Genomic DNA, 27725 nt, shown 5'->3' on the forward strand with positions numbered 1-27725 from the left:
TGAACATTGCGTACAAACAAGAATCCCATTTATCTTGATCTAATTAGAGTACTCTAAGACAATAGGAGTACAAGATTATTATTCACAACACAAACAAGATAATTAGCATTTTGATGTACTGTATCTTTGTAAATAATCGAATGAGCATGCACAGCACATTACTGTATTGGTTATTCCATTTTCAAACTGGCTGATTAAGCCTCAAGGAACTCTTACAACAATCCATAAAAAGGTAATAATTCAATTCCATCCAATTCCAAAAAGTATGTACCACTTCATGTGGGACAAAATCAAGAATGATTATTTTTTAGTAAATGTTTGTTCTTTATAACTAAGCGTTTACTCCACAGCAGGATACTCAAATGAACTTGGAATCAGCACTAACCATCTGGACAGCTTACATGAAATGCAGTACATAAAATAAAGGCTACGCATAAATGCAATCCAAACTTCAAACTTCCTTTCTCCTTCAGTTATGGGAATAAAGACCCCCAAGGAAAAGGAAAGTATTGGTTTGTTTTAAGTACTAAATGTAAAAAAGCACTACATAATTATGAACAGACTTTAACAAAACTAACTTTTGCAACTGAAACATCTATTCAAGTGATCTAAAAGCTTGGTTCCTTCCCCCCACCCCCAAGCTGCTAGATCTCCAAAACCCATCAGATATGTACATTTAAGCCAAAGGCAAAGAATCTGGATCCAACCTATGAAACTTTTTGGACTGTCCCATCAGTCCTCAAGTTCTGGCCCTCCTCAGGGACCTCCACTGCCTTCTTTTGATGGTGTTCAAACAGGCCCAGGAATGTTTGTTCAAACAGCACTAAACATACATCAGAGATGCTTCTTGTTTTCCTCCAATGCTTTTCCAACATTTGTTCGCCTGAAAGTGTGAATTTAAGCCAGGATCTGTCCACGTCTTGGGTCCCTTTTCTGCCCCGACTGGGCTAGCAGGACGACTGGAACACCTTCAGCTTAATTCAGAAATCATGGACCCACAATTAGCCATTGTGGACACCAACTCCAACTTCAATAAACGATGGATGCGGCAGTAGAGGTTTTATCCTCATTTTATTTATTTATTTATTTATTTATTCAAGCTACAGCATATTTACAGATATTTACAGGCTGTGTGAATGTTACAATTCCTCACTCAGCCACTCAGTCATCTTGTCTTTCAGCACAGAGGAAAAACCAACACCCCGACTGCAGACAGAGAACTCAGAGACAGACTCCCTTTAAAGAAAGAGCTACCGCCCCCTTTCTCAATTATCATCAGATTACCCAATTCTCAAAGTGGGAGGGGTGAAAATGCTAACAGAAAGTAGGCAATTCATAAATAGAATAATAAATAAACAAACTGGAAGAGATCAGGAAGAACTGGATATAACAAGAAACATCAGAGGAGATCCACAAGCTTTGGAAGTGTCCAATGTTTCCTGAGCACAGGTCAAGCACTCCAAGGCCTGATGATGGTGAGAGCTTTCAGTAGTGACAGAAGCAAAGAGAAACACAAAACAACCACTCATCAGTGTTCTGTGCCACTTGGGTTTCCTGCCTTTTCTGGTCAACAACCTCCATTGCTCTTGGAAACCTTCACTGGAGATGAGAGTTGTTTTATAGAGTGTTTGGACACCATCAAAATCGGTGCTCTACTCACCTCTTGCTTCCAAAGTTCCTAGTCAGAACCTGAAAGCAACTTAATCAATTGGACATAAATTTAAGCAACTTAACCAATGTCACTTAAAAAATAATACAGTAATCATTAGATCTTGGTGAGCTGCGTAGGATTTCTTATGATTGTCAGTACCATCTAAAAGTGTGAGGGGGTTTGATTTATGATGATTTGTATGTTTAAAAAATATCATTTAATCATGGTGAGCTGCATAGTCTTACTAATGCCACAACTCAAGCAATTTAAAGACAACTTCCGAACGTATAAAACTAGTCACATCTAAATACTGGCAGTGGGAGGGGGGAGATTGCCTTCCATAACACAAGTTTAGTATACCCATTATTAATTGCCATTTCATTTTGATGAAAATCAAAATCTTGACCCTGTCCACTTTTGGCATGGGTCCCTGGAAAGTATGCCTGAGTAAACAGCACATTTAAACTAAATAGGGGCAGTAGAATACACACACCCCAAAAAAATCTGAATAAGAAACTATTTCAAAGCCAAGAAAAGTCAGGATCATTTTAGTTCCAAAATGAACCTGCTTACTCTAATGTGAAAGCAAGGGAAATTAGAAGGCTCCCCAGTTGTCCTTGGATGGTCTTAAGCCAACACACCCACTGGTTAACTGTCTAGAGCCAGTTATGTCAAAGAGTCCTGTAAGTGTACGTAAAAGCAGGGAGGCTCACTGGTTCAGATCAGATGATACCACTCAGGTTGCATAATCTCAAGAAGTCTTGCTTAAATCTGCTTACTTTCCTCTTCCCTCCCCATGCCTTTCCAAGTTTTGTATTGTGTCCGTAAGACTGTGACTTTGCCTTATCTTTCCTTCTCTGTAAGGGACTTAAGATTTCTAAGGGGATTTTTAGGGGATTTATTACTAAACACACACATACACACACACAGTCAGTATTGTCACACATGCACAGACAGTATTGTCAGGGATGTCAGAAGCAGGAACTGCCTGGTATTTCTACAGTTCTGCCTGATCTGCCATACCCTATTACCAATCCGCTCGGTGTTACCTTGCAATCACCACCTTCATTAAAATATTATAACCAGTTACCTTTAGAGCAACACAGAACCACTGCACCCTCAGGAATGCAGTTACACTATGAATCTACAGAAACCATATTTCACCAACAGCATGGATAAGAAAAGACTTCTCCTACCTAACGTGTTCCAGTATTCATTTTATTCCAAGAAACAAATACTACTTTATTCACTGAGTTTACTCATCTATGAAAATTCTATGTGTTTGGCAAAACTGTGCAAGCAATGTGATTTCCTATTTAAGCATTTATATACAAAATGAATACACAAAAGTTGCAAAGATTTGATTTCAAACTTAAGAGACCAACTAATTGGTTTCAAACTTAGAGACCAACTAAATTTGTTATAGGTATGAGCTTTCGTGTGCATGCGCACTTCTTCAGATGTGTATCTGAAGGTATCTGAAGAAGTGTGCACGCACACGAAAGCTCATACCTATGACAAACTTAGTTGGTCTCTAAGGTGCTACTGGAAGGATTTTTTTATTTTGTTTTGACTGCATCAGACCAACACGGCTACCTACCTGTAACTGGTTTCAAACTGTTGCTGTAAGGAAAGACAGACTGAGGTTGCCTAGTCAGATTCAGAACAATTTTTGAATAATTCAGTTTTTTACATGGCAGCTAGCATGCACTGGTTATTAAAATATAATAGCTATTTCCCATAACAGTTGATGTTGAATGTTTTATTGAAAACAATTCCCTCAGCCTAAAGAATACTCATCTGTCTATCTCTCAGAATCATTTCAAAAAATTACATGTGTTATCTCAAAAACAAAATTATCGTATTTGCCTTAAAAAAAAATCATCATCAGTTAACAGTTTTTGTTGGCTAACAAATTTTCTAATCATAAAATTTAGAACTGCATTTTTCACTACTGCTATCTATTTCATAAACAACCCAAACCCTTTTGTAATATTTTTAGTAGTTGTTTTGAGTCTCCCAAAGATGGGTGTCTCATTACCTCCCCACACTATTCCAGTCTGAGCATTCACCTCCACTCATTAGAATAGAACAAACATCTGCTACAAACATTATTAATGAGATACGTATCTAGGGATTGAAGCGAACCATTAACCACCTGGCCTAATTATACTTTTCATTACAAAAGCCAATCGCAGCAGCAAGTATAGAACCCGCCTCACCATATTGTGATAATTATCTTATTCATACAATTTCAATTTCAATAACCTCATCCTTCCAAATTGGGTACATTTGTAAAACCATACTTCCCTTAGCTACTCCTAACCTATAATATTATACCCCATATCAGGACCACAAGAATAATTTGTGTAATAGAAAAAAATTAGTTTGCCTTTTAGATCTCTTTCTCATGAATATATTAGCATAAAAACATTTCAGAGACAGCAGAAGCTTAATAAAAAATCTATTTCAGTAAATTCATTATACAATTCATTTCAAGGAACGTTTAGAGGCAAAGTTTTAAAAGCTAAATTGTTCAGACATTGAAATTGTATCAGAGGAAGTTCTTTTCCCCTGAGCTCCATGCCAGAAAACAAGAGGATATATGCAGATGAATTAAACACAAATATGTAAGCACAGTATGATTAAAGCATGTTTGTATATTTTAGTTAAGTGCAGCATGTATTCTGCAAGAATAAATATATTCATAGTTATAAAGGAATTGCCTTCTACAACTCAAAGATTTCCAGTGTGTATGAAAGCACAAGTCCCACATCCCTGAGATTTATTTATATAAAACATTTGTGTACCACCCTTAATCTTATTTGGATTTCAGGACAATGTTTTTAGATTAACGCCTGTGACTGCTACTGCAAATCTTCAACCCAGTGGGGAAGGAAACAGATCTGTAAGTCAATGTACTATTCTGTGTGTTTTTGGTGTACTGGGCTTTTTGTTGTTGTTGTTGTTGTTGCTGCTGCTGCTGCTGCTGCTGCTGGGCTTGTTGTTGTTGTTGTTGTTGTTGTTGTTGTTGTTGTTGTTGTTGTTAAATGTGTAAATGAAGCAGCTACACAGCCTATAGAATTACTAAGAAGGGATTCCACTGTGTACCATTTTTGCTCAAGGTGAAAGGTTGTGCATGGTGTTTTGAGACAGGTATAGCAGAAATGAAAGCTGATCATCAAAGCCAGGTAAGTTTTTCCCAGTAACAGGGAAGACAATACCTAGTAACTCCAGGAGCTGGCCATGAGTAGATACTACATGCCCAAAAATAATGCAGTATGTCAGTGTGTGCTACTGCATATCACTTTCCAGTTCTCCATATTACCAGGAGGAATAATGGAGAGATGGATGATGTGCACTGTTTCCTAGCGTAGTTGAGAATACAAAAGTATAGAATCTTTAAGTCCCAGTGTGCTTGGTTCTTCTCTGACTATGCTAGTAAGTGGCATTAACATGAACTGGCTAGAAAAACTGGTCCTTTGTTTTCTCTGCACAATGATGTGGTCTTTAAGACTACCAAAAATATTGTGTGCCAATAACCATATTCAGTGGTAAACAGAAAATCTGCATGGCAGCAATCAATTCACCCTGTCAGAAAATGCAGTCTCAGTTTTCCCCCATCACCCAGCATAAATGTCTTGGATGAAAGTCTTGGTAGGAGAACACAGTAACCAAAGGTGACTTAACTATCACCCAATAACCAACAACTCCAGCCAACAAGATCCTAGCTCAGGCATCCCCAAACTGCGGCCCTCCAGATGTTTTGGCCTACAACTCCCATGATCCCTAGCTAACAGGACCAGTGGTCGGGGAAGATGGGAATTGTAGTCCAAAACATCTGGAGGGCCGAAGTTTGGGGGTGCCTGTCTAGCCCCTAGTTAAAAATCATTATTTACTAAGAACAAACTCAGAGAAAGATCACATGACTACCAGGTGGTCCAGCAAGTCTATTCGTGGCTTAAGAGTGGCAAAAAGAGAGAGCACACTTGTTTTGATGTTGCATGTCTATGTATTTTTATACTCTAGAAACTCTCAAATAAACTAGCGTATGCACACACGGTACATTTCTTAACCTTTCTAATAGAAAAATTGTACATTAGATTATACCCAAAGTCAAAGGAAACCCAGCCTAGGAGGCAATGCTGACTGTCTGAAAGAGCAAACTTTGGGGTTTACAGAGCAGGCAATAACAAATGACAGCGACATATGGCAAATGCAGCAGGTAAAAAAGGCAGCAGAGTTTTGAAGTAGACCACGTCTTCCTCAGGATAACATGGCAGGAAAGCAGAAGAAACACATAATTCATTACAGTATTGTAAAGATTTAAGTAGTTAACACCCAAGGTTAGCACAAGAATAGAACTGAGAGCTGGGGGGTAGGGAGGTATGCACAAATCTTTTTAATGTACAGGGTGAGTCCTTTAAAAGAGGCGCTGTGGATACAGAGTACACATGTTCCACAGGGCCTCTTTTAAAAGGCTCGCCCTGTATAAGCAGGTCTAAGCAAACAGTATACTGTACTGTCTTCTTGCATAAACTACAAGTATCATTAAAGAACACCAACAAAAGCCAAAGCATATAAACTAAAATAGCTTTTTTAATTGCAGGTTTGCTAATATTTCTTTCTGTTTCTCATTTGGTAGGCGTTTGTTCAATCAGTTATAAACTCTTTTGTATTATGAGTGGTATTACATAATATGTATGATGAATATATACTGCAAAGCAGTGCAAAAGCAGTTAAAACAATAAATTAAAACTATGGGAAGATCAGTTGGGTTGGGTCTCCTGCAGAATGAGCAAGCTGAAAGCCATCCTAATGAAGTTTTAGCAGCAGTATTATTAACAATGCTTGCTAATTCACTAAGATGTAAGGCTTTGCAGGGGGGGGAAATCAAACCCATTTTTTTAAAAAAAAAAACACACACACACACAAGGACATGCATCACGCATATCAAAAAGGTGGCATATCAGAACAATTCATAATTTGTGTTTGGAACTCTAATTTATAAAGAAATTTCAACTTACCGAGTTCCATCTGCTTTCCAGCTTACTTTGTATGGCTTCTGCTCTAAGAGTTTAATATTTTGCTCATCCATAGAAACAGGTTGTGCCCCGGGGAATCCAGTTCTAAGTTTGGGGGGGGAAATCCTTATTAATATCTTGCAGCATCACTCTACAATCAGCCTTTCTTGGCAATCAGCTTTCCTGCAATAGTGGCTTTCAAACAGGAATCACTTTTTTGGGAAGATGGTAGTGCTTGCAAAAAATTTCCGTCTTGTGGCCAAAATGGCTGCTTTAGGATTTTAGTATACTAGCTGTAGCTAATATCCACCCATTAAATCTTTCAGAGCAATTGGATACTGGGCTCCCCCATCTGGAACAACAGCTTTTGAAAGGGTCTTGTGAGTTTCCGAAGCAAGTTCAAAAATATTGATGCAGATACTAAAATTGGTATACACTCAAAAGGTGATATCTAACTAAGTCAAACTCAGTGTACACCCACCAGTCCATTGGTTTCAATGGTTCTACTCTGAGTATGACTAACATCACCCTAAAACAGTGGTTCCCAATTGGTATCTGTGGTGGTTTTTTCCATGCAACTTCTGATACCATTTCAATTCAGTGAAAGTTTAGATAAAGATTTCTATTTCCATATCTTGCTATCAGCATCTTTTAATTAAGCACTTCAAAAAGGAGGAAACATTTATCTAAAGATGCCATGTACTGAAATATTTCACTTTTATCTTTTTGAGAAACCTAGTATTGTTAGAGGTATAGCAGACATACCTATTTCTAGTTTATACAAACTTTTTTTTGAAAAAAAAGTGTTTCCATACCCTTTCCAGCCACAAAACTGCTGGCATTTGCGTTGTATCTCTCCTAACTTTGGTTGAGTTGTTACTTGGGTTACATGCTTGACTGATATTCCTTCCAAGAACACAGCACCCTAAAAATAAACACACAGAATAGAACAGTTAGAATACATTACAACAAACAACAGCCTGGAAAACTGATGATATGGTTATCCAGATTTCAGCATTGTGGGATCAAATTCACATTTGAAGTAAGATATAAGAAATTAGATTACATTGCCATTTTTTGTCCAGCTCCACATTTCTGCTGGTGCAATTTTAATTTTACATGGATGATGTACTCCAAAGTTAGTCATGTCCATTGATTTCAATGTGTCTAAGTCTGTCTTAGATTCAATCTCTGATCTCTATCAAACGTTCCCAAGTACCGTAGTTTTCCATGTATAAGACAATGTTTTTTTACATTAAAATAATGTTCTAAAATTGGGGTCGTCTTATACACGGATAGTGCTGAGCTGGGACTAGGGATTGGTTGCTGCCGTGAGCAGGAAACTTTCAGCAATGGTAGTGCAAGTGAATCATTGCTACGGCAAGGGTTTTTGTCAACTGGCTTCTGCTGCGGCGATATGGCGGGTGATTTGCGGCTGCTGTCTGGGACCGGTGAGACGATTGGTAGCTTCTTTGTCGTGTTGGTCAGACGGGTGAGTTAATTTAGTCCCCCAAAATAGGGGGTGTCTTATACCCAGGGGCGTGTTATACACAGAAAAATACAGTAACTTCTGGATGTAGATACTGCATAATTGATTTAAATATGCCAACTGATTAGTAGCAAAATCAATATATCTTCATATTATGCTCTGTTTAACAAGGATAACAAACCAACTAGGTTCTCCTGAAGCAGTGCCCTGTGTGTGTGTGTGTTTGTATCATTTTTCCCGTGCCCTTCCTTAAGGAAGCTCAAGGTGTACCATAGGGTGCACCTTGGTTTTCCCCACACAAAACACCACTGCTGTAGCCCAACAGCAATTTACTCAAGGTCACCCACTGAGCTCCATGGCTGTGCAGATCATATGAATCCTGGTGTCCCTAATCCAAGCAGGCCATCACCAAGTGTACCATTGTGAATGGGCTGAAGCACCTCACAAGCACCTACCTGCAAGGCTTTCACCCGCCCTACATCTCCTTTAAAAAAAATCACAATAAATCCATACCAGGAAAGGAAGCACAGGACCCAGGCGATATCTAAAATTGATTTTCTTTCTGACGCTGCTCAGAAACCACATCATGCTTCATGTGACCTTTCTGAACAAATGTATACTATTTATTCTGCCATGCCTATCTTATAAAGCTGTTTGTACAAAGGAAGTTCAGAACAGGAAAAGACCTTTTCAACCAAAGATACCCATATTTTGCACACTCCAAAAGCCACTCTGTCTTCTCTTATCTACACATCTGCAAGCTCAGCTACGCTATGCACAGTTAAGCTTCAAAACACACAAGATTTCACATTAGACAAACATGCTTCTCAGGTTTTGCTTTCATAAGGATTGAACTGCAAAGAAAATGGTCTAAGCCTAATTTGTCTGTTATGAACTAGCACACAGAAGTGTGTTTTACAATCAGAATTCAACTATTTTGCCCTTACAGAAGTCAAACATCAGCCAGTGAAGCTGCTACGGTTTCACACGTATTAACAACTCTTGAGAACTGACCAACCCAACAGTGCTGAAAGTCTAGGGAAGCAATAGAAAAGCTTTCCTGTAGCTGGCTGCTAGATACAGGAAATGTATTACATCCTGGAATGTTTCCAATAAATATTTTCTCCATAAATCTTGTGAAGTTCAAAATTTATCAGACTATTAATTTGTTCGGACAGCCCTTAATCTTTAGGCTATGTGTGGGGAACTGTTGAACTTCCTCCTTACTTTGGGTCAAACCTGACCCATTGCCAGTCTTAGAAACTCAGATATACAGTGAGGGGGGAAAGTATTTGATCCCGTGCTAAATTTGCCAATTTGCCCTCTGACAAAGAAATGACCAGTCCATAATTTTAATGGTAGGTTTATTGTAGCTGTGACAGACAGACTAACAGCAGGAAAACCCTAAGATGACTTAGTACTTGGTGGCAAAACCCTTGTTGGCAGGTACATCTTTTGCAAAGGGATCAAATATTTATTTCACTCATTATAATGCACATCAATCTCTGACTTTTGTCTTCTGGGTTTCTGGGGTTTTTCCTGTTGTTATTCTGTCTCTCACAGCTACAATAAACCTACCATTAAAATTATGGACTGGTCATTTCTTCGTCAGAGGGCAAACGGGCAAATTTAGCAGGGGATCAAATACTTTTCCCCCTCACTGTATAAGCTAGGCGCCAAATGGCGCCTTACCACAGGGTTACAGTCACCAAAACAGTTGCCATTTGGGGGCCAGACAGCTTGAAAGTAATGTTTTTCAATATGACTTTTTGGTTCCTGAAATTCAATCTGAATGTGCAGATAAAATATAACTGACAGATTTCTACTGAATATGTTGCTAGTGTGTGAAACAGACAAAGTCCAATGATCCCAAGGCATGCACCTCCAGACAGCGAAGGTATCAGGTGCTATCCTGGCACCCAGGTATCTTCACTTGGTCCTAAGTGGCCAATACCCAGGTGCGCCTGGCAAATTTTAAATGCTGCCCATAGCACATTTCCAGCTGGCCAGCCGCCTTCTTGTCGGCTGTTTTCCACTTTCCGAGAGATGGCTCTATTGCTCCCCCATCACCTGCCTGCTTTCAATTAAGCTGGGGGTGGGTGGGTGAACAGATGTTTGGATTGGATAAGTGTCTGTGAATAGACATAAGGATAAACTGTGTGTGTGTATCAAATGAGAGGTATATGTGTGTGAACAAACAGATGGGGTGAGGCATGTATGTGCAAGAGGTATGAATGATGAACAGTGATTAATGGCTCTGACATTGCCCACTGCCAACCATGGCTCTGCCCACAACTGGCATGCAGTGCCAAAAACATTACACCTGAGGGAAGGCAGCCCCTTAGCAAGAAAAAGCTTCCCCACTCTTACGTTCAGCTAACAGTAGCTTTTATTTTTCAGTGACCTCAACAACCAAAATGCTAAAGGATACCTGACAAGCTCTTCTCATCATAGTTCTACATTCCTATAGTTCAGTCAGATACAGTGCTGCCCCCTCGTCTATTCAGCTACTGGTAAAGCTACAGCTTTCAATAGAATTCTTCTTCCCTACACTCCTTGACAAAGCTGTAAAACTGAATTATATGAATATGCATATTAACCAAAGTAGTCTACTCCCTCGAATCTCTTCATCTTTGAATTCTGCTTCAATTATTAATATGCTTATTCGCACAATTTAGCTTTATGTTTTTTTTCAAATGACTAGGTGATAAAACGAGGGACAGTCAAGGAGCTGCATCTCTTTCTCTACTGTGGTTTTGAATTAACAGATGAGAATTTAGTTTGAATAAAAGAGGATGCAGCCTAATGTGTTGGTGGCAGATCACACTTTCCTGAAGAAGGGATAATGGAGGGAAACTACCATTGACACAACCATTCTAGTTATGCTTATGGAGGTTCGCCCCATGCCAGAGGAACTTTTAATTTAAAAAAAGTAATGCACACATCTGTAGTATAGCATCACTTTCAAAATTCTGGACATGGAAAAACTCCTTCCACTGAGTATGAACCACTGCTAAGCCATTAGTAGCCATTCAGAACCGACGGCCCTGCAGTTAGGAAAAGGAAAGCAGCAAGGGAGGCAAGAGGCACACAGTCCTCAGCATCATCTGCACCTGCTGCTTCACCAGCTGGCCCAAAGCCAGGTGTTTAAGATTATAAACCTATTATTTTCCAATATGCCAAGAATGGCAAAACAAGCAGATAAAATATATAGAATGTGAAACCCTATCTAATCAAATACCAAAACACAGTCCATTTGCTGCAATCACATCATGCAAAGAAAGTCTGTGTTTAGCTAAACCATTAGTCACAGAAATCTATTTTTGAAAGTTCACATAACTGCTTGCCATGTCAACTAAAATAGATAAGGTTACGTACAATCTGTTTACTAATTTAAGCATTCAGAATTCCAATTTCGCGGCTAGCTGAAAAGCATCACAGTTGTGAATTTCCATCCATTAATTAAAAATGAGTTTTTAAGTCCCAAGGCTCTACTCTTTGAAAGAAAAAAACTATTTACAGAAAAGCCATCAAGTTACCAGTTACGAATTTACATGACTAACTCCCTAGAGAAACACAATTCTAAACTTTTTAACCCCAAATTTAGAAAACAAAAAGGGTTTCCGTCATCTTCTGTACCCAGGTTCCTTGTACTGGAACTATTTTTTCCCTTAAACCCCAGAGTTATCCAACAAAAAAATAGAGTGCTAATTCTGTAGCAAAATTATTAGATTGCAGAGCATTTCAAAATTTAGCAACTACTCCTACCCTAAGGAAACTACATAGGATACTAGATGCAAATAGCTATCAATGTTTGTATTGGTTTATTATAGAAATCAGGGCCTTTTGAATGAAGTTCTGGTGGTTGGTGAAAAGGAAGTGAAAAGAAAGCATTAAACAGTAGGATGGAAACACAGGACTACCAACCAAAGCAGAAAATGATCAATTTCAAAGCCCTTTTGCCTGCTTTCCAGAATTTTATCACACTTGCTGCCTCCACTCCTCCCGACCACTGACACCCTGTGACCTGGAAGTCTTGCATGCGCCCAGAGGTACTTGACTTTCCTTCTGTCAACATTAAAACTCATCCCGGACACTGAGGTCCAGCGCTGAGGGCCTTCTGGCGGTTCCCTCGCTACGAGAAGCCAGGTTACAGGGAACCAGGCAGAGGGCCTTCTTGGTAGTGGCACCCACCCTGTGGAATGCCCTCCCACTAGAGGTCAAAGAGAACAACAACTACCAGACCTTTAGAAGGCATCTCAAGGCAGCCCTGTTCAGGGAAGCTTTTAATGTCTGATGGATTTCAGTATTTTAATATTTTGTTGGAAGCCGCCCAGAGTGGCTGGGGGAACCCGGCCAGATGGGCGGGGTATAAATAAATTATTATTATTATTATTATTATTATTATTATTATTATTATTATTATTATTATTATTATTATTATCCCACCCCCCATGCATTTTAGAAGTTGCCTAAAAGAAGAATGTGTGACTAAATCCAAAACATTGGTGTCTGCAACCCAGACATCTTGTTTGTCCATTTTCCCAGCCCATTCTGTTTGCATTCTATGCAGAGTCTTCTACTTTTTACATTTCAGGAACAACTCTGTTGTCCTAGTATAGCAAATAACATGAAAACAGGTTCCTAAATCCCTGCAATTCCAAAGGACTGTATCAGACTCTGATCAGCACAAGAGAGTACAGTGGTGCCTCGCAAGACAGCTAACTTCAACTACAGCTATGCTCTCTAGGGACAACATTACCAGCTTTAAGTGTTCTTTTCTTCTTTTGCCTGAAAATGAAGTTGATGACCCAGCTTCTGATTCGGGGGTTCTTGGTTTGCAGTTATCATCCTCATCCTCTTCTTCATCTTCATCAAAGCACCACTCTGGCAAAGGGGGAGGGGTCGGTGCCTCCACTCCATCGCCATATCGACGGAAGAGTTCTTTCAAATAATCACCTTTATAAATACCAGGTGGTCTGGCTTGGGCAAAAATAGCCACAGCTGCTTCAATGCTGCAACAAAGCAGAAATTGTCAGGGAATTATTTCAGCATGTTAAATGCTTCACTTTTGCAACCCCAATCATTATGATCCCCAACAAGGTATCACCATAGTTCACCATGAAATGTAATCAATATTCTGCTCAAGTTAAGTAAGCATATAATTAAGTATTCAGAAAGAGCCTCAAACACAAGAGCGCATTCCTTACGATGACAGAATGACAGCCCTGCTGCAAAATGAAGAAAGAATGCAAGGAATCTTCACAACTGAGCCTGACTGAAATGCCACAGCAAGGCTCAGTACTGCCCACCCACTTCTGCAGGGTAGATTCAGAAAGTCTCCAAACCTATGAGTAGTCTCAGCCTTCAGGACTGTAACTCAGAACACTGTATGGTCTTTAGGGTAAACTTCAGAGCAAGCCATTTGGCAACAATGTCAATAACGAAAAAGAACAGTGGGCAAAAAGCAGTGGGTCACAACCATCTTCAGCATTCATGAAGTAACAGAGAGCATAAGAGAAGCCTGCTGGATCAGGCCAATGGCCCATCTAATCCAGCATCCTGTTCTCATAATGGCCGATCAGATGCCTATGGGAAACCAGCAAGCAGGATTTGTGCCCGCTCCTATGTTTCCAACAACTGGTATTCAGAAGCATTGCTGCCTCCAACAGTGGAGGCAGACCACAGCCATCATGGCTAAGTAGCCTTTAATAGCCCTCTCCTCCATGTACCATATTTGTCTAATCCTTTTTTAAAGCCATCCCAGTTGGGGGCTATCACTGCCTCCTGCGGGAGAGAGTTCCACAGTTTTAACTATGCAATGAGTAAAGGAGTATCTTTTCTTTTATCTGCCCTGAATTTTCCAACAAGCAGCTCCAAGGTTAGCTACAAAAATGCAAAGTCTGTAACATACACTACTGCTAATCATTCAATAAGTGACAAATTGTGGTATGTAGACTTGCCAAATCGATTTAGGAATAACAATTGCACAGTCAGGTGGCATATGAAGTTTGTTGTCACTAGATTTGTTGGCAAAGTTTGTAAACACCAACATTCTCTGTCAAGCTTATGCCCTATTCAGAGACTTTGTAAACTGTAAAGTATCCTGTAAAAGCATGGAAAGGCTTTTACATACATGCTTTTTAAGCAATTAAAAGTATGACAACATTTATGTGATTTTGGAAGAGTGAAATTATTCCTGCTCTTAATATTCTAGTGAAAGACCTCTCTTTTCAGCAAGACCTTAGGATAAAAGCTCCTGTGTTAAAATAAAGGTATTTGTATGCATGTTTTTAGGGGGGGAAGGATTGGATGTTGTTGCCAAGTGCAAAAGACCTGGTATTGTTTAGCTTTTTTATGTTTCTGGTTTAAAGGCACTATTAGTAATGTGACGCCTTAAAAACCTGTCAGTGCAGAAATAATACCAGGACAACTTATGAGGACAGCCACAGAAAAACAATTTTCTGATAAATAGAATAATCTTTTCACAGCTGCAAAACAAACATGCCCAATGGCTAACTAAAAGATAAAGCTAGAAAATTAAAACTAGAAACATGGTATACATAAAATCCACTGAAACTGTTCATCAAAGCAAAGCAACAACAGGCTAGGTAAATTTAAGCCCATAGAATCAGAACAGAGTATCTCAAGAGAAGATACAATCCAGTTCAACAAGATGTATATATGAAAGATCACAATTCAAAGAGGAGCTAAAGGACGCAATGGAGTTCACAGGATCAAAATGTTTAAAAACTAAGGGTTGTATCCAATACCATGTGAGCAGCATTCTGCACACACACAGTGGTACTTCTCCTTCCTATCTTCTCCCCATGTGCCCCCAAAATTTGCTCCAAAGGGTCCCCAACCTGTTGCATGAGCAAAACAGAGGTGTTGGATGCAATACTGAAACTGCCATGCAGCCTGCCTCAAGGGGCAATTGTGTCAGTTTTCCACCTTCAGGCAAGAGGAAGAGACAGAGAATTAATTGCTTATTTCCAATTTAATTAATAAGGCTGGCAGTTTGTCAGTAGCCACCAGACAATTATTCTTTCTACTAGAACGACACCATTGTAGTTCTCACCACTTGGCGAGAATGCCAAGTAAAAAGCATATGGCAAAATACAGCCTAAACCCAGCACCACCACCAATGACCTAGGTAAAAACTTGTTTGTATGTGTTTTGATCCAACTGGAAAGAGGGCCAAGCAGGGAACACAAAAGGAGCAGCAACCAGAGGTGCATAAAACCCAGCTGCCTGCATTATTGGAGGGGAGCACAGTAGAGCAGCTCTGAAAACTATCCACCTTGATTTGAGCATTTCATTACAGAAAGGGGGGGGGTGTATCAATATAATTCTTAAACAATTACGGTAAATAAAAAAAGAAACCATGTTTCTTGTTATGATGCAAAAAGGCCTCAGAAATCATAATACTAGATTGAAATGCACATAATTTGTAGGTAATATTGCCATGTACGCAAACCAGGCCAAACTGGTTGTTAAAGTTGCACATACCCAACTCACAAGGATTCTTCCAGGAGTCTTGCTAGGTGCCTACTGAATGCCAGTAGCAACACTCTCGCATCTGCTGGTATTGCTTTATGACATAAAAGGACCAAAATCTCACACTTACTTAGAAAACCTGTAACATCCAACTTATTATCAGCAGGGACTTTGTAATCATATCAGATCCTAATTTCAAGACACATTTTCCTGGGGGTGGAGGGAGGGTGGATAGGGTGGTAGTAGTAGCGGTAGTAGTAGATGTCAAAGAGAAAAACAACTACCAGACTTTTAGAAGACATCTGAAGGCAGCCCTGTTTAGGGAAGCTTTTAATGTTTAATAGATTATTGCATTTTAATGTTCTGTCGGAAGCCGCCCAGAGTGGCTGGGAAAACTCAGCCAGATGGGTGGGGTATAAATAATAAATTGTTGTTGTTGTTGTTGTTGTTTTGTTGTATTAATAATAATAATAATTTTATTATTTATACCATGCCCATCTGGCTGGGTTTCCCCAGACACTCTGGGCGGCTCCCAACAGAACACTAAAACAGAAAAAACTTCAAACATTAAAAACTTCCTTCTTCTTAAGTTGCAGTCAACTAACTCCTCCCTGGCAATACTACGATCTATCAACTACTATATCACATATGCCACATTAATGAAAGAGATATTGGAAAACAGCATCTAATATTATGATCAGCATTCCTGAAACTTGTATACTAAAAGAGAAGGGTGCTATAACAGATTAAGCTACAAATTACAGCAACTAGCCCACCCATAAAACAATGCAATGTTTACAGACAATCCATTTTTAAATTTAAAAAAAGTATAAAGTTACCTCCAGTCCAACTTCTCAACCAGAAAGGCACAGATAAGGAAACCAGTACGATTGAAACCATGTGTACAATGAACACCTAAAAAATAAAAAATATAGTTGCAGTTACAGAGACTATTTTAAAGCACCAATATTTCTTTTCTGACACAGTCAGCCCCCAAATAGGTTCTCCCTTCAGGGTGGGGTCAGTTGACTGCTACATTTATCTCCCCCTGCCACATATTTGGAACAGCCAGTCTGTGCTGGAAGAAATCAGAGCAGAAGCTGGATTAGGTAGGCTATAAATGCTTCCATGAGTAAACAAGCATTTCATTTCTTTACGTTCTACTTTCAGCCAGAGGCTGAAGGCAGAAGTGCAACCTATTACTCCTGAATACAGTTTTTCCAAGAAGGATGGCTAAGAGCTTCCTTGATGTAAGCACCAGGCCCTACATTATTCTGAAGATGCATTTCTTTCCTTCCCACCAAAGATGACGATCTTTCATTTTTCAGGAAAAGTGAGAGAGAGAACTTTGAACTCTGCTCTCATTTGGTACAAGACACTTGCCAAGGTCACAGTGCCCAATCCCAAACCATTAGGTCTTCCAAACTGTTTTACTCAAACTTCCTCAAATTACCCTGGCCACAGCAGCTAGATCCAGCTACATAGAATCACAGAGTGAAGAGACCACAAGGGCCATCCAGTCCAACCCCCTGCCAAGCAGGAAACACCATCAAAGCATTCTTGACATTCTCCTCCAAAGAAGGTCAGTTTGTCCTTTGCCATTCTCCTCCCTGTTCCACTATAATGTGCAAAGAGCACAAGCAGCCACAGCAGTGCTATGATCTGTAACTGGACACATTTTAAGCAATATTTCTAACCACAGTTTTTCCAGAATCCAACATTATCCTTCTGTTTCAAAATATTATGCAAATAAATGTGCCTGAGCTAAAAGGAAGACTGCTTTTGCACATTACAGAATGTCAGTTTTTCTGTCTTCCTTTGAATTACCTCCATCAAAAGATACCTATTCTTATAACATGAATTCTGATAAAATCTCATTACTAATACTCATCCATATCAGTAGCCTGCACGGAAGCAGCTTAACATCAATTACTGTACTGATTAACAGCTGCAAGTATTCCATTTCTCCGACACAAATATTTGTAGGAACCCAAGAAAGGACAATAAAGAATTTAGCAATCCAAAACCTGGCAGTGTGGGGAGGGGAAGGGAGATTGCATCTCTTTACTTGCTATCAAACAAATAAACAAAGATTCTTCACTTAGTGCTAATGACTAGAGTATCAGGACAGGCAAAGAAGTAACATATTCAATCAACACATGATTATCTTATGGGATTCACGAGATGTAATGTCAGTCACCGGCTTAGATGGCTTTAAGTGGGCATCAGGAAAATTCATAGAGTACAGATGGGGTCAAAAGATACTAGCTATGAGAAGTTAAACAGAACCTCGTGGTTCAGAGACAATAGACCTCTGAATACCAGTGACTGGGAGAAAGGCTTCATGTCCCATTTGAAGGCTTCTCATAGGCACATCTCATACATAGGTATGAGATGCTGAACTAGGGGAGTCCTTGGTCTGATCCAACAGGGCTCTCCCTATGTTTTAGGGAACCTTCAACAATAGCTTGCATTTTGAGACCACATTGCACTTTGTTATTAAAACAAAGGTCAAAGATCAGCAATCAGCTACAAGAAAATTCCTGAAGTATTAGATTTGTTACGTACAGTAAGTTATTATATCTGCAGTATGGTTTTTTAAAAAATGAAACAGCTTAAGAATATTATTCCTGTGGCAATATCTCCATCTAGTGGCCAATTTAAAAATATATTAAAAGTACAAAGTTCTTGGTTATAACCAGTTCATTTTTTTAAATCTTGAGTCTAAATTAAAATACAGCTGTCACATTTTGATGCTTTTGTTTGTATTGGTTTTGTTATTCAAGACAATAACTAATTAAAGCAAATAGTTCTGTTCTTTACAGTTCCTACTTAATTCTCAGTATTTCAGAAGTAAAAGATTTGCTGGCCTATTTCCGTTTTTTTGCTTCATTTTACTCAGGACCCGTATGGTCTGACATTTACTTATCCAACTGCATTTCCTTTAATCTAAATACATTAATCCAGCTCTTCAGTTTCCCCCACTTCTACCAAGTCTCCCTATAAAGGCAAACAAAAGCTCAACTAGTTTAGTTAATTCACCTCAGAAGGAAAGAACTAGAGTCTATGGTTTCTATTTAAATTAGACAGGCACCTACAACGATGTTTGGTCATCTGCTGAAAACATTTTTTCACTGTTGGTTCTTTGGTCCATCAGGGGAAAAGGCGGGGTATGATAAAATAAGGTCGAATGCATAGAACAAATGGAATAGTGTCATGATGATATTTACAATTCTCCAGCACTTCTCAATTATACTTGACTCTGCCTGCAGAAGTATCACCTATTTTCCCTTAGCAATGTTTGCAGAAAACCTACCAGATGTGAAGTTTTTAATATGCTAATATTCAAGGAAAAGAGGTAAAAATATTAAGGCAAGATGAAACTTAATGTCAGCCTTGTGAACCATCTCAAATATATGTCTTGATTTATGCAGCATAAAATAAACAGTGTGAAGCACTATAAGTTCCCTGTATCCTATCATCAAAAGTTTACAGCTCATCTCTGAAAATGACATTCAAAACAAGTATCTGTTATGAACTGTTTTAGAACCAGGTAACAATACCCAGCTTCAATGCAAATTGCTTATCCAGTAGCAAGGCCTTTCTGCACTATAACTGAATGTGCAGTTTTAGCCACTGTGTGCTGCAGAAATAACAGTGCAATATCCCAACCATACACATGAACGCATAATAGATATAGAGCCCAATAGAGCCCAATAAAGTACTTTGCTCTATGAGTAATTTTTAAAAAACATGCTTGTTGTATATTTCTGAATGTGTTTTGTTTTGTTACCGTACTACCGGGTACCAGAAACCTTTTTTAAAATGCTAAAGGTATTCACGCCAGAAAGGTTGTGTACCATTCATCACAACATGACTCTATACCACAATTTACAATTGCTGTGAACATGTTATCCTAGGTCAAAAGATACAGGCTCAAAGGACTCTCCTTCCTCTGGAAGTGATGTAGCATATTTTGCTGATCTCCCCTTGCCTCCTTCATCCCATTGAAAATCTGATCCAAAGGGTGGAGGAACCCTCCAAAGAGGCATGAGAGGTAGTAGGAAGGGGAAAGGAAGATGGGTGGGGAAAAAATGCCCCTCCATTTCTGTACTCCAGATATGCCTCTGCTCAATCCCAGTTCTCTCTCTCTGTAAAGAGCCCTATAAATAGCGCTATAATTGCTCATAAAAATCAAATACTGTATCCCTTTTTAAAAAACCTACTGCGTACAGTTGTAATCACCTCACCTACAAAAAGCATATTGTGGAGCTGGAAAAGCAGTCAAAATGATCAAGGGAGTGAGGAAAGATTACATCAGGTGGGGCTTTTTAGTTTAAGGAAAGACAAGTAAGGGGAGACATGGCAGGTGTAGAAAAGCATGCATGGGGTGGGGGAAAGTAGACAGAGAAAATTGTTCTCCCTCTCACATAAGATTAAGAACACAGGAACATTCAATGAAGCCAAATGCTTAATGTTTCAGGACAGACAAAAGAAAGTACTTCTTCAAACAAAGCATAGTTAAATTATGGAATTTACTCCCTCAAGGAACAGTGATAGCCACCAATTTGGATGCCTTTAAAAGGTGATTAAGGATAAGGCTACTAGCCACTGTCTGAGACTGCCTTTTCAATAGGTCTACTCTGAGTAAAACTTAGCCGAATACCACCCACAGAAGCCACAACAGACAGCAGATAAGGACATTCTCTTTCCACTTCTGATCAATTCAGGGCTGCTGTCACAAGTGGAATGGGCACTTGTAAGCTGTCTAATCCAACCTCCTGCTCAGTACAGAAAAGCCAGAACTAGAGCATCTACAACAGATGGCTCTTCAGCCTCACCTTAAAGCTGCTACCTCTAGGAAACTGGTTCCACTGCTGGACTTATTTTGTTGTCAATATGTTTCTCCTACTGTTGAAATGTGCCCTCCTACAATTTACACCCCTGCCCACTGAGACTGTATACACTTATATTTTCCTGTGGAGAACTTGGAATACTATGCAACAAATAATGTATTTCATTAATTTTACTCACTCCTCTGAAACTGGCAATTTGGGGGGTTAAAAATGATCCTATGCTTTATGCCAGTGGTTCCCAATTAGCGAAGTACTGCGGATCCCCCACCTTGCTGTTGAACCAAAGGTGGAGTGTTCTGGAAGCCCTGCTTATGCCATATTGATAGTCAAGGTGACCCCATCCTTGATTTTTAGTAGCTGTAGCACTGAGCTCATACACAGCTCACCTTGATATCCACTAATTGGCCTGCCTGGATATAGTACTCTTATTTGTGGACTTGGGAGGTTGGGCACAGAGCCCAGAAAGGGGAAGCATCTGTAATGTTTGGGGTATCAGCCAAACTGTGGTGTATGCTGCTCCGTTGTATAAAGAATGTATGCACGTTTGCTTGGGTGTGGACAGTCCAACATTAGACAGGCCATCTCCTTGCTGCCGCATTCCACAGAGGACTTTGAGATGGGGCAAGGGGAAGTGGCAGGTTGCTGTTGCTAAGTCTATTCCTTTCTCTTTATTAAAACACTAGAACTGATCACTGCCGTTTTAGGCTTCTTCCTTGGTTCTTCTGCAAAATCTGAATGCCTGTGAGCCCTCCGGCTCTGCAGGTCGCAACACCAAGCCATATATCCCCTACTTTTGAAAATGTTGATATCACTATGGTAGTTATTGATTATTTGAGTGGTGCCACAAACCCTCTGGGTGGGGTTCACAAACAAACACCAGTTTGGAACCACTGCTTTATACAATGCCTATGCTTTATAGAGACTACCAAGTAATGTAGCCAAGAGGGCTAATACTGCACTGTAGAAATTAATTAGGTAAACTTCAAGATTAGATATACCCAACTAGACATTCAGCCCTGTACATACATTAGAATCATAGAGTTGGAAGAGACCACAAGAGCCATCCAGTTCAACCCCCTGCCAAGCAGGAAACACCATCAAAGCATTCCTGTCAAGCCTCTGCTTAAAGACCTCCAAAGAAGGAGACTCCACCACACGCCTTGGCAACAAATTCCACTGCTGAACAGCTCTTACTGTCAGGAAGTTCTTCCTAATGTTTGGGTGGAATCTTCTTTCTTGTAGCTTGAATCCATTGCTCCGTGTCCTCTTCTCTGGAGCAGCAGAAAACAACCTTTCACCCTCTTCTATATGACATCCTTTTATATATTTGAACATGGCTATCATATCATCCCTTAATGTAGCCCCTTAATTACACCTGTATTTAGCCCAGCCAAAGGTGGCACCCTACCTAAAGCACAGGAACGAAGCAGCAAAAGGTACTTTATGACCTCCAAGCTAGGACGGAGCAAGCCAGGGAGCGCGTCCCTCCACCCCCAGCGCCCCCCAGCTTGTTTGGGCCTCCGTGATCCGTCCGTGTTACACCGAATGGCACTTCTCTTCTCCCCTTTTTCCAGGCTTCTTCTCTGCCCCTTTTGCCCAAACTCCTCGGGCAATGCCTGCAATTTCTCCCCTTTGCTGCTGCGTCTCCTTTGCCCTCTGCCATGACTCTCCGCTCCCTGACTTGGGGGTTCCCCCCCCCCCCAATGCATGATCTCAACAGGGACCCCCATGCACCCTGGGACCCCCTTCTCCCCATGGCACCTTCAGGGGGAAGAGAGAGGGGGGAGACTCACCGGATTCCAGTAAGAACAACTACAGTGGTGCCTCGCTAGACGAAATTAAATCGTTCCACGGGTCTTTTCTTATAGCGAAAAATTCGTCTAGCGAATCCCATAGGAATGCATTGAATTTTATTTATTTATTTATTTTTGCCCATAGGAACGCATTAATTGAATTTCAATGCATTCCTATGGGAAACCGCGATTCGCTAGACGAATTTTTCGTAAAATGCATTCGTCTAGCGAGGCAACCTCCGCTCGAAAAATCCTTTCATTAAGCAGAAATTTCGTTAAGCAGGGCATTCGTTAAGCGAGGCACCACTGTATATTTTTTCTCAAATTCACCCACCAAGTTTTACTCAGAGCAGACCCAGTGAAATTAATGAGCATGATTGTTAGGCCCATTAATTTCAATAGCTTTACTCCAAGTAAAACTTAGTTTTAACACCTACTTTATTCTGTCCCAGTTGTGTGATGCTGGCCAAATTAATTTACTCCCTTTAAAGGAAGATGGTTCTTTTACTTGGAACATAACATAGGTGTGCTAAATAACTTTCCCGCCCTATAAGTACTACTGACCACACTACTACCACGGGAAATGCTCACTCCCAAATAAAACTGGTATATGGTGGAGAAAGGATTGGAAGGGTGTTGTGTGAAAAGAGAGATAAACAAGGCAGAAGAATGGCAAAAACAGAAATATTAAACACGTACCTATAAGTTCTGTTGGGTTCTTATTATTAAAATGTTCACATATACGAATGAATGTTTCTGTGTTATCAGCTGTGGGGCACTCACCATGCCTGGCAAAACAAAACAGTCCAAGTTATAGAAGCACTCCTATTGTGTAAAAGCAAATACTTGTGAATTCAATCAACTTACCCTTTACACTGAAGTTTTATATATGTGATCCCATCCTTCTCTATATCACTCCTTTCATAGAACCTAGTAGTATTTGTCAAGTCTATCAGCAGACCCATCTTAACCTGGAAATAATAAAACCAGTGTTTAAGGCATACACAGTTCTTCCCAGGGCTATCTGCCCCCTCCCCCAAGAATTTATCAACCACTCCACACTGTCTCAATCCTCCTCCAAATCCTTAATGCTGCTATTGAGAAAAGTGATTTTAGCAGTCTCCACCACCACAGCATAGAGCTCATCCCAAAAGCACAGTCTCCTAAGTTTATGCGCATATTGTTATTTTTTTTACTTTTGCCTCAAAAGTTAGTTTTACCTTCTGTTTGTTATCTTCAGGATGCATATCCTCTGCACATCTAACATACCTCGCCTCACTCCTCTCAAACTAGCAATTGTTTTGGATAAAAATGTAGATATCAACTTTGAGTGTAGATATTAGTAAAGTGGATTTATAGCCCCAGGCTGCCAGGCAACAACAGTAATAAAAAGGATAGTACCAAGAAACAATTGCATAGCCAAATTAAAATGTGAATTTGAGGCTACATATATGCTATGGAAGCACGCTGGGCACCTTTCCTCTGATGTGGTGCTGCACATATGCTTACAGGTATCTGAAGGAGTGTGCATGCACACGAAAGCTCATACCAATCAGGGCCGGCTCTAGGTAGACCCCCGGTGGCGCGGTGCACCAGGGCGCCGGGCTGGTAGGCAGGGCGCCGCGCGGAAACCATACTGCACCCTGCGAGGGCGGGGGCGCCGGAGCGATCTCCGCCCCTCAGCGCCAGGGCGTGCGACCTGCTCGAGACTGCCCTGATACCAATGACAAACTTAGTTGGTCTCTAAGGTGCTACCGGAATGAATATTTTTATTTTGTTTCGACTACGGCAGACCAACACAGCTACCTACCTGTAACTACAGTTTATACAGTTAATGTGTTATGTTTCACCAGTGCAAAAGTTACAGGTAGGTAGCCGTGTTGGTCTGAGTCGAAACAAAATAAAAAAAATCCTTCAGTAGCACCTTAAAGACCAACTAAGTTTTTATTTTGGTATGAGCTTTCGTGTGCATGCACACTTCATCAGATACACTGAAACAGAAGTAGCCAGACCCTTATGTAAAAGGACTGTGATTCTTTAGAGAAAGTGGGTTATTTCTATCTGCACATCTTTCCTCCGCAATTGTGTTTCCCCAATACCACTGTCCCCAAACAGCCATTATGTACAATCTTCTATTATTATACTTATCAAAGGAGGGGAATCAAATGTTTACCCTGTGAAGGAAACGCTTATTTGGTTTTATTCTTTACCTTAAGACTTTTCAAGTAGTTTGATAACATACTGGGGTGGAAACGACACTCTTCAGCAACTTGATCATCATATTTTGGTCCCAACATTGTCTTCAAAGGCAAAAACTTTCCTGTGTGGCAACAAAATCAAAAAAACTTACGTCTTACAGCAGGAATATGGAATCATATAAACATGTGCGACCATCGGCCTGAATCTTTGTTAAAATGCTTTCACAAGAACCGTAGCGGAGTTTGCGAGATTTTGTTTTGGTTTAAAACTAACCAAAGCAAACCAAATTGAAACAACATCATACCCTGGCAGCACTGTCATATCGAGAATGATGAGTAACTGCTTTCATACACCTGTGAATATGCCTGAGGGACTCCCAAGTCCTACATAAACGGGGCAGCCGCATGAACCTGATCTATATCCGGACGGGGAGCCTGTTGGGATTCCTATGCACTGGCAAGCTACGCAGCTTGAGCCAGGCTAGTGAAGTTATTGGGTCTGTTCCCACAAGAAAGGAAGTCCTTATCTCCCTATGCTCACGTGATGTTTTTCACTGTACTCTGTACACTTTCTCTTTCGGCTAAGCAAGATGCCAGAAGCAATGCTGTATCTCTCTTGCTATATTAAAGTAGTTAGAAACTACTTATTGATTCCTGTGTGTTGTTCTTCAAGCTGAAGGCAATCGCAATTTGTTCTAGCTTCTGTTAGCTGCGTGGGGCAGACTCACACCTTGCCCCCGGCTACGGAGTGCTAACAGAGCCCATGTAACCTGCGCACCGTCTGTCCAGGAGAGACTGTGACAATTATCTCTTTGGACTGGGGGAGCGTGAATAAACCCGAGGACCTGCCTCCGCGAAGGCCGAGTCTTTCATGGCAAGGATAACAACGCACCAAGCACAAGTCCTCCTCTACCCGCCTGCAACCCACCGATCGCACCGGCGCGCCAGGAGCCACAGGCGCAAGTGTTCAGGGGCCGGGAGAGGCACAGTTGCTGCGCGCGAAAGCGACGCCTGTCCCGCCCTGCGCCTGTCCCGCCCTGCGCCGTCACCACACCGGCCACCCGATCACCGCTCACCTGCCACAGGTTGCCCGCGCCTCGGGCAGCTCAGCCACCGCGGCGGGATTTTGTTGAAAGACATGGCGGCCCCGAGGCCGGAAGACTCACGCAGCCGCCTCGCTTCTCGGGGAGGCAGGACTCCCTGACAGCTCCCCCTCCCGCGCCAGTAGCAGTAGCAGCGGTAGCGGCAGCGGTCCCAGCAACTTCGCACGGAAGCCGCCAGACCACAATGCACCGCGGCCGAGAGCGGCCGGTTCCGCTTCCGGAATCCAGCGAGCTTGCCGCTTGCTCTGGCCACTCTAGGAAGGAAGGGGGGTGTCCCGTCCTCTCTGTGGCAGCGCGGTTGTCAAAGCGGAGACGCCGCGCATCTACCCATAGAAGTATGAAACAAACAGAGGAATACCTCAGGCTTGGGGGAGCGGGGAGTCATTATTAACTCTATTAATGCGGTGGATTTTCAAGTAAAATATGGTTTCTGCAAGCAAAGGGTTTTAATTTAATAAAGTTTATACTGTACTGTAAAATACATATAGAGTGGGATTTAACGTAGCTCACCCAAACCCCGCAGAGCAGATTTGGGGGCGGGGGCGGAAAAAGGGAGGTCCCGTTGCGCCATATGCTACTTTTTTAATAGACTAAATTAAATTCGCACGCGATAACTGGATCCCGCCCAGGTTTGCTGGAAGGCGATGCGTCTTAGCATCGTCTCGCACCAAAAATGGGCGCCCTATCCTAGACTGCTTCTTGTGACAATGCAAATGTGTTAACAGGACACGTTTAAGATGTAAGTTGTGTTTTTAATAATAATAAATAAAGCCCACAAATAAGACCTGAGTTTGAAAGTAAATCGTGGACTTCTCCATTGTCTCCATTGTCTTCACTTTTGCTGTCTTAGCAAGCCTGAAGGCTTTTGCAAGAGACTCAAATGACTTTTGAGCTATCAGAAGCATTTGGGAAACCCCTTCTGAAGGCCAAGAAACGGCCAGGCTAAAAAAATAAAAATAGGGTTACCATTTTTCCCCTTTTTCTAAGACACGTCCTCGTTTTCAGACAGTTTGAGACAAATTTCATTTATGTGCTTAGCGAAGTGCTCTCGGTGGGATCTTCTCAGGAGCAAGTGCTGGGGCAGTGCCTCAAAGCCATCTTCCAAGCACTGGCATTTACTGCCACTTGCCTGGGTGGTGCAGTGGCAAGACAAGGTGGTGGTGAGGTCAGGGGTGCACCCGCAGAGCCCATCCAGCACTCTCACCCATGCGCTTATGCATCCTTATGCACCATTCAGGTAAACAGTGACAACACCATGGTCAGGATGGTGGCATTGTGATGCTACTCCTATGTGGGTTAGTCCTAAGTGTGTGGGGGGGGGGTGGCTTCCACCAGCTGAATGGCAGTCACCCAAACTCAGTGTTATATTGGGGGAGAGAACAGGCATTGTAAGGCACATGGGCTGAAACTAATACCACTTTGAAGAAACTACCAATTATCCATTATGAATGCATTAAAAAACACAACCCCACGGAAATTCAGACACAACATCCCTATTCCACACTGATACTTCAACTTCAAATTAGTCATCATCTTCCAATCATTAGGAAGCTTTATAAAATCATGGAGCCACAAAAAATTAAGCATAACCTCAGGGGGGGGGGGCAAAGCAGGTGTCTCCTGTGTCTTCATAACTGTTTAGTTTTAACTTTTTATGTTTGCTACCCTGGGCTCCTTTGGGAGGAAGGGCAGGATAGGAATTTAAAACAGTAAGTGCGTCTTTAATTTTAACTACTGCCAATATAGTTCATTAGCTGGATCAGGGTTTACATTGTTTTGGAGTCAAGTCTACGTGCACACAAAACAAAACAAAATACCCTGATCCTTCATGTTTGATTTAAATTCAGCCTTTAGTCAGTAGGTGGCGCAAAGATTTCACATACTGTACTAGCACAACATTAATTGCAAAGCTTCATTTCATTAGTGTATGAATAAAGCACAATCCATAAACACATAATACAGTATAACAAAAACAGGAAGGAAAGAAACAATTGTCAAATGATTCATCAGCAGATTTCAAAATGCCGTATCAGGTTTCAGTCTCCAACACCAAATGCCTGTGTAAAGAAATGTCTTTAGATAGCCACAAAAAGTCAATAATGAGGGGGACA

The 27725-nt window shown here is 40.9% G+C and overlaps 1 protein-coding gene across 3 annotated transcripts in view; it reads right to left on the minus strand.

Annotated features, from left to right (window-relative positions):
• RNGTT (RNA guanylyltransferase and 5'-phosphatase) overlaps positions 1-25796 on the minus strand; it is a 119003-nt gene extending 93207 nt beyond the window's left edge. For 2 of the 3 annotated variants that reach the window (XM_035109415.2, XM_035109413.2), the window contains exons 1-8: positions 25588-25796; positions 24524-24633; positions 23181-23284; positions 23013-23101; positions 16504-16579; positions 12927-13179; positions 7491-7600; positions 6679-6780 (exon numbers count right to left, since the gene is read on the minus strand). In XM_035109415.2, the coding sequence (XP_034965306.1) occupies positions 6679-6780; positions 7491-7600; positions 12927-13179; positions 16504-16579; positions 23013-23101; positions 23181-23284; positions 24524-24633; positions 25588-25651 (908 nt within the window). In that variant the 5' untranslated portion in view covers positions 25652-25796. Of the gene's footprint in view, positions 1-6678; positions 6781-7490; positions 7601-12926; positions 13180-16503; positions 16580-23012; positions 23102-23180; positions 23285-24523; positions 24634-24816; positions 25468-25587 lie in introns of those variants that run through there. The other variant, XM_035109416.2, reaches the window with a different exon arrangement.
• Positions 25797-27725: the final 1929 nt, after the last annotated feature.

Source organism: Zootoca vivipara, chromosome 3 (assembly GCF_963506605.1).
Source record: "Zootoca vivipara chromosome 3, rZooViv1.1, whole genome shotgun sequence".
Classification (NCBI taxonomy): domain Eukaryota; kingdom Metazoa; phylum Chordata; class Lepidosauria; order Squamata; family Lacertidae; genus Zootoca; species Zootoca vivipara.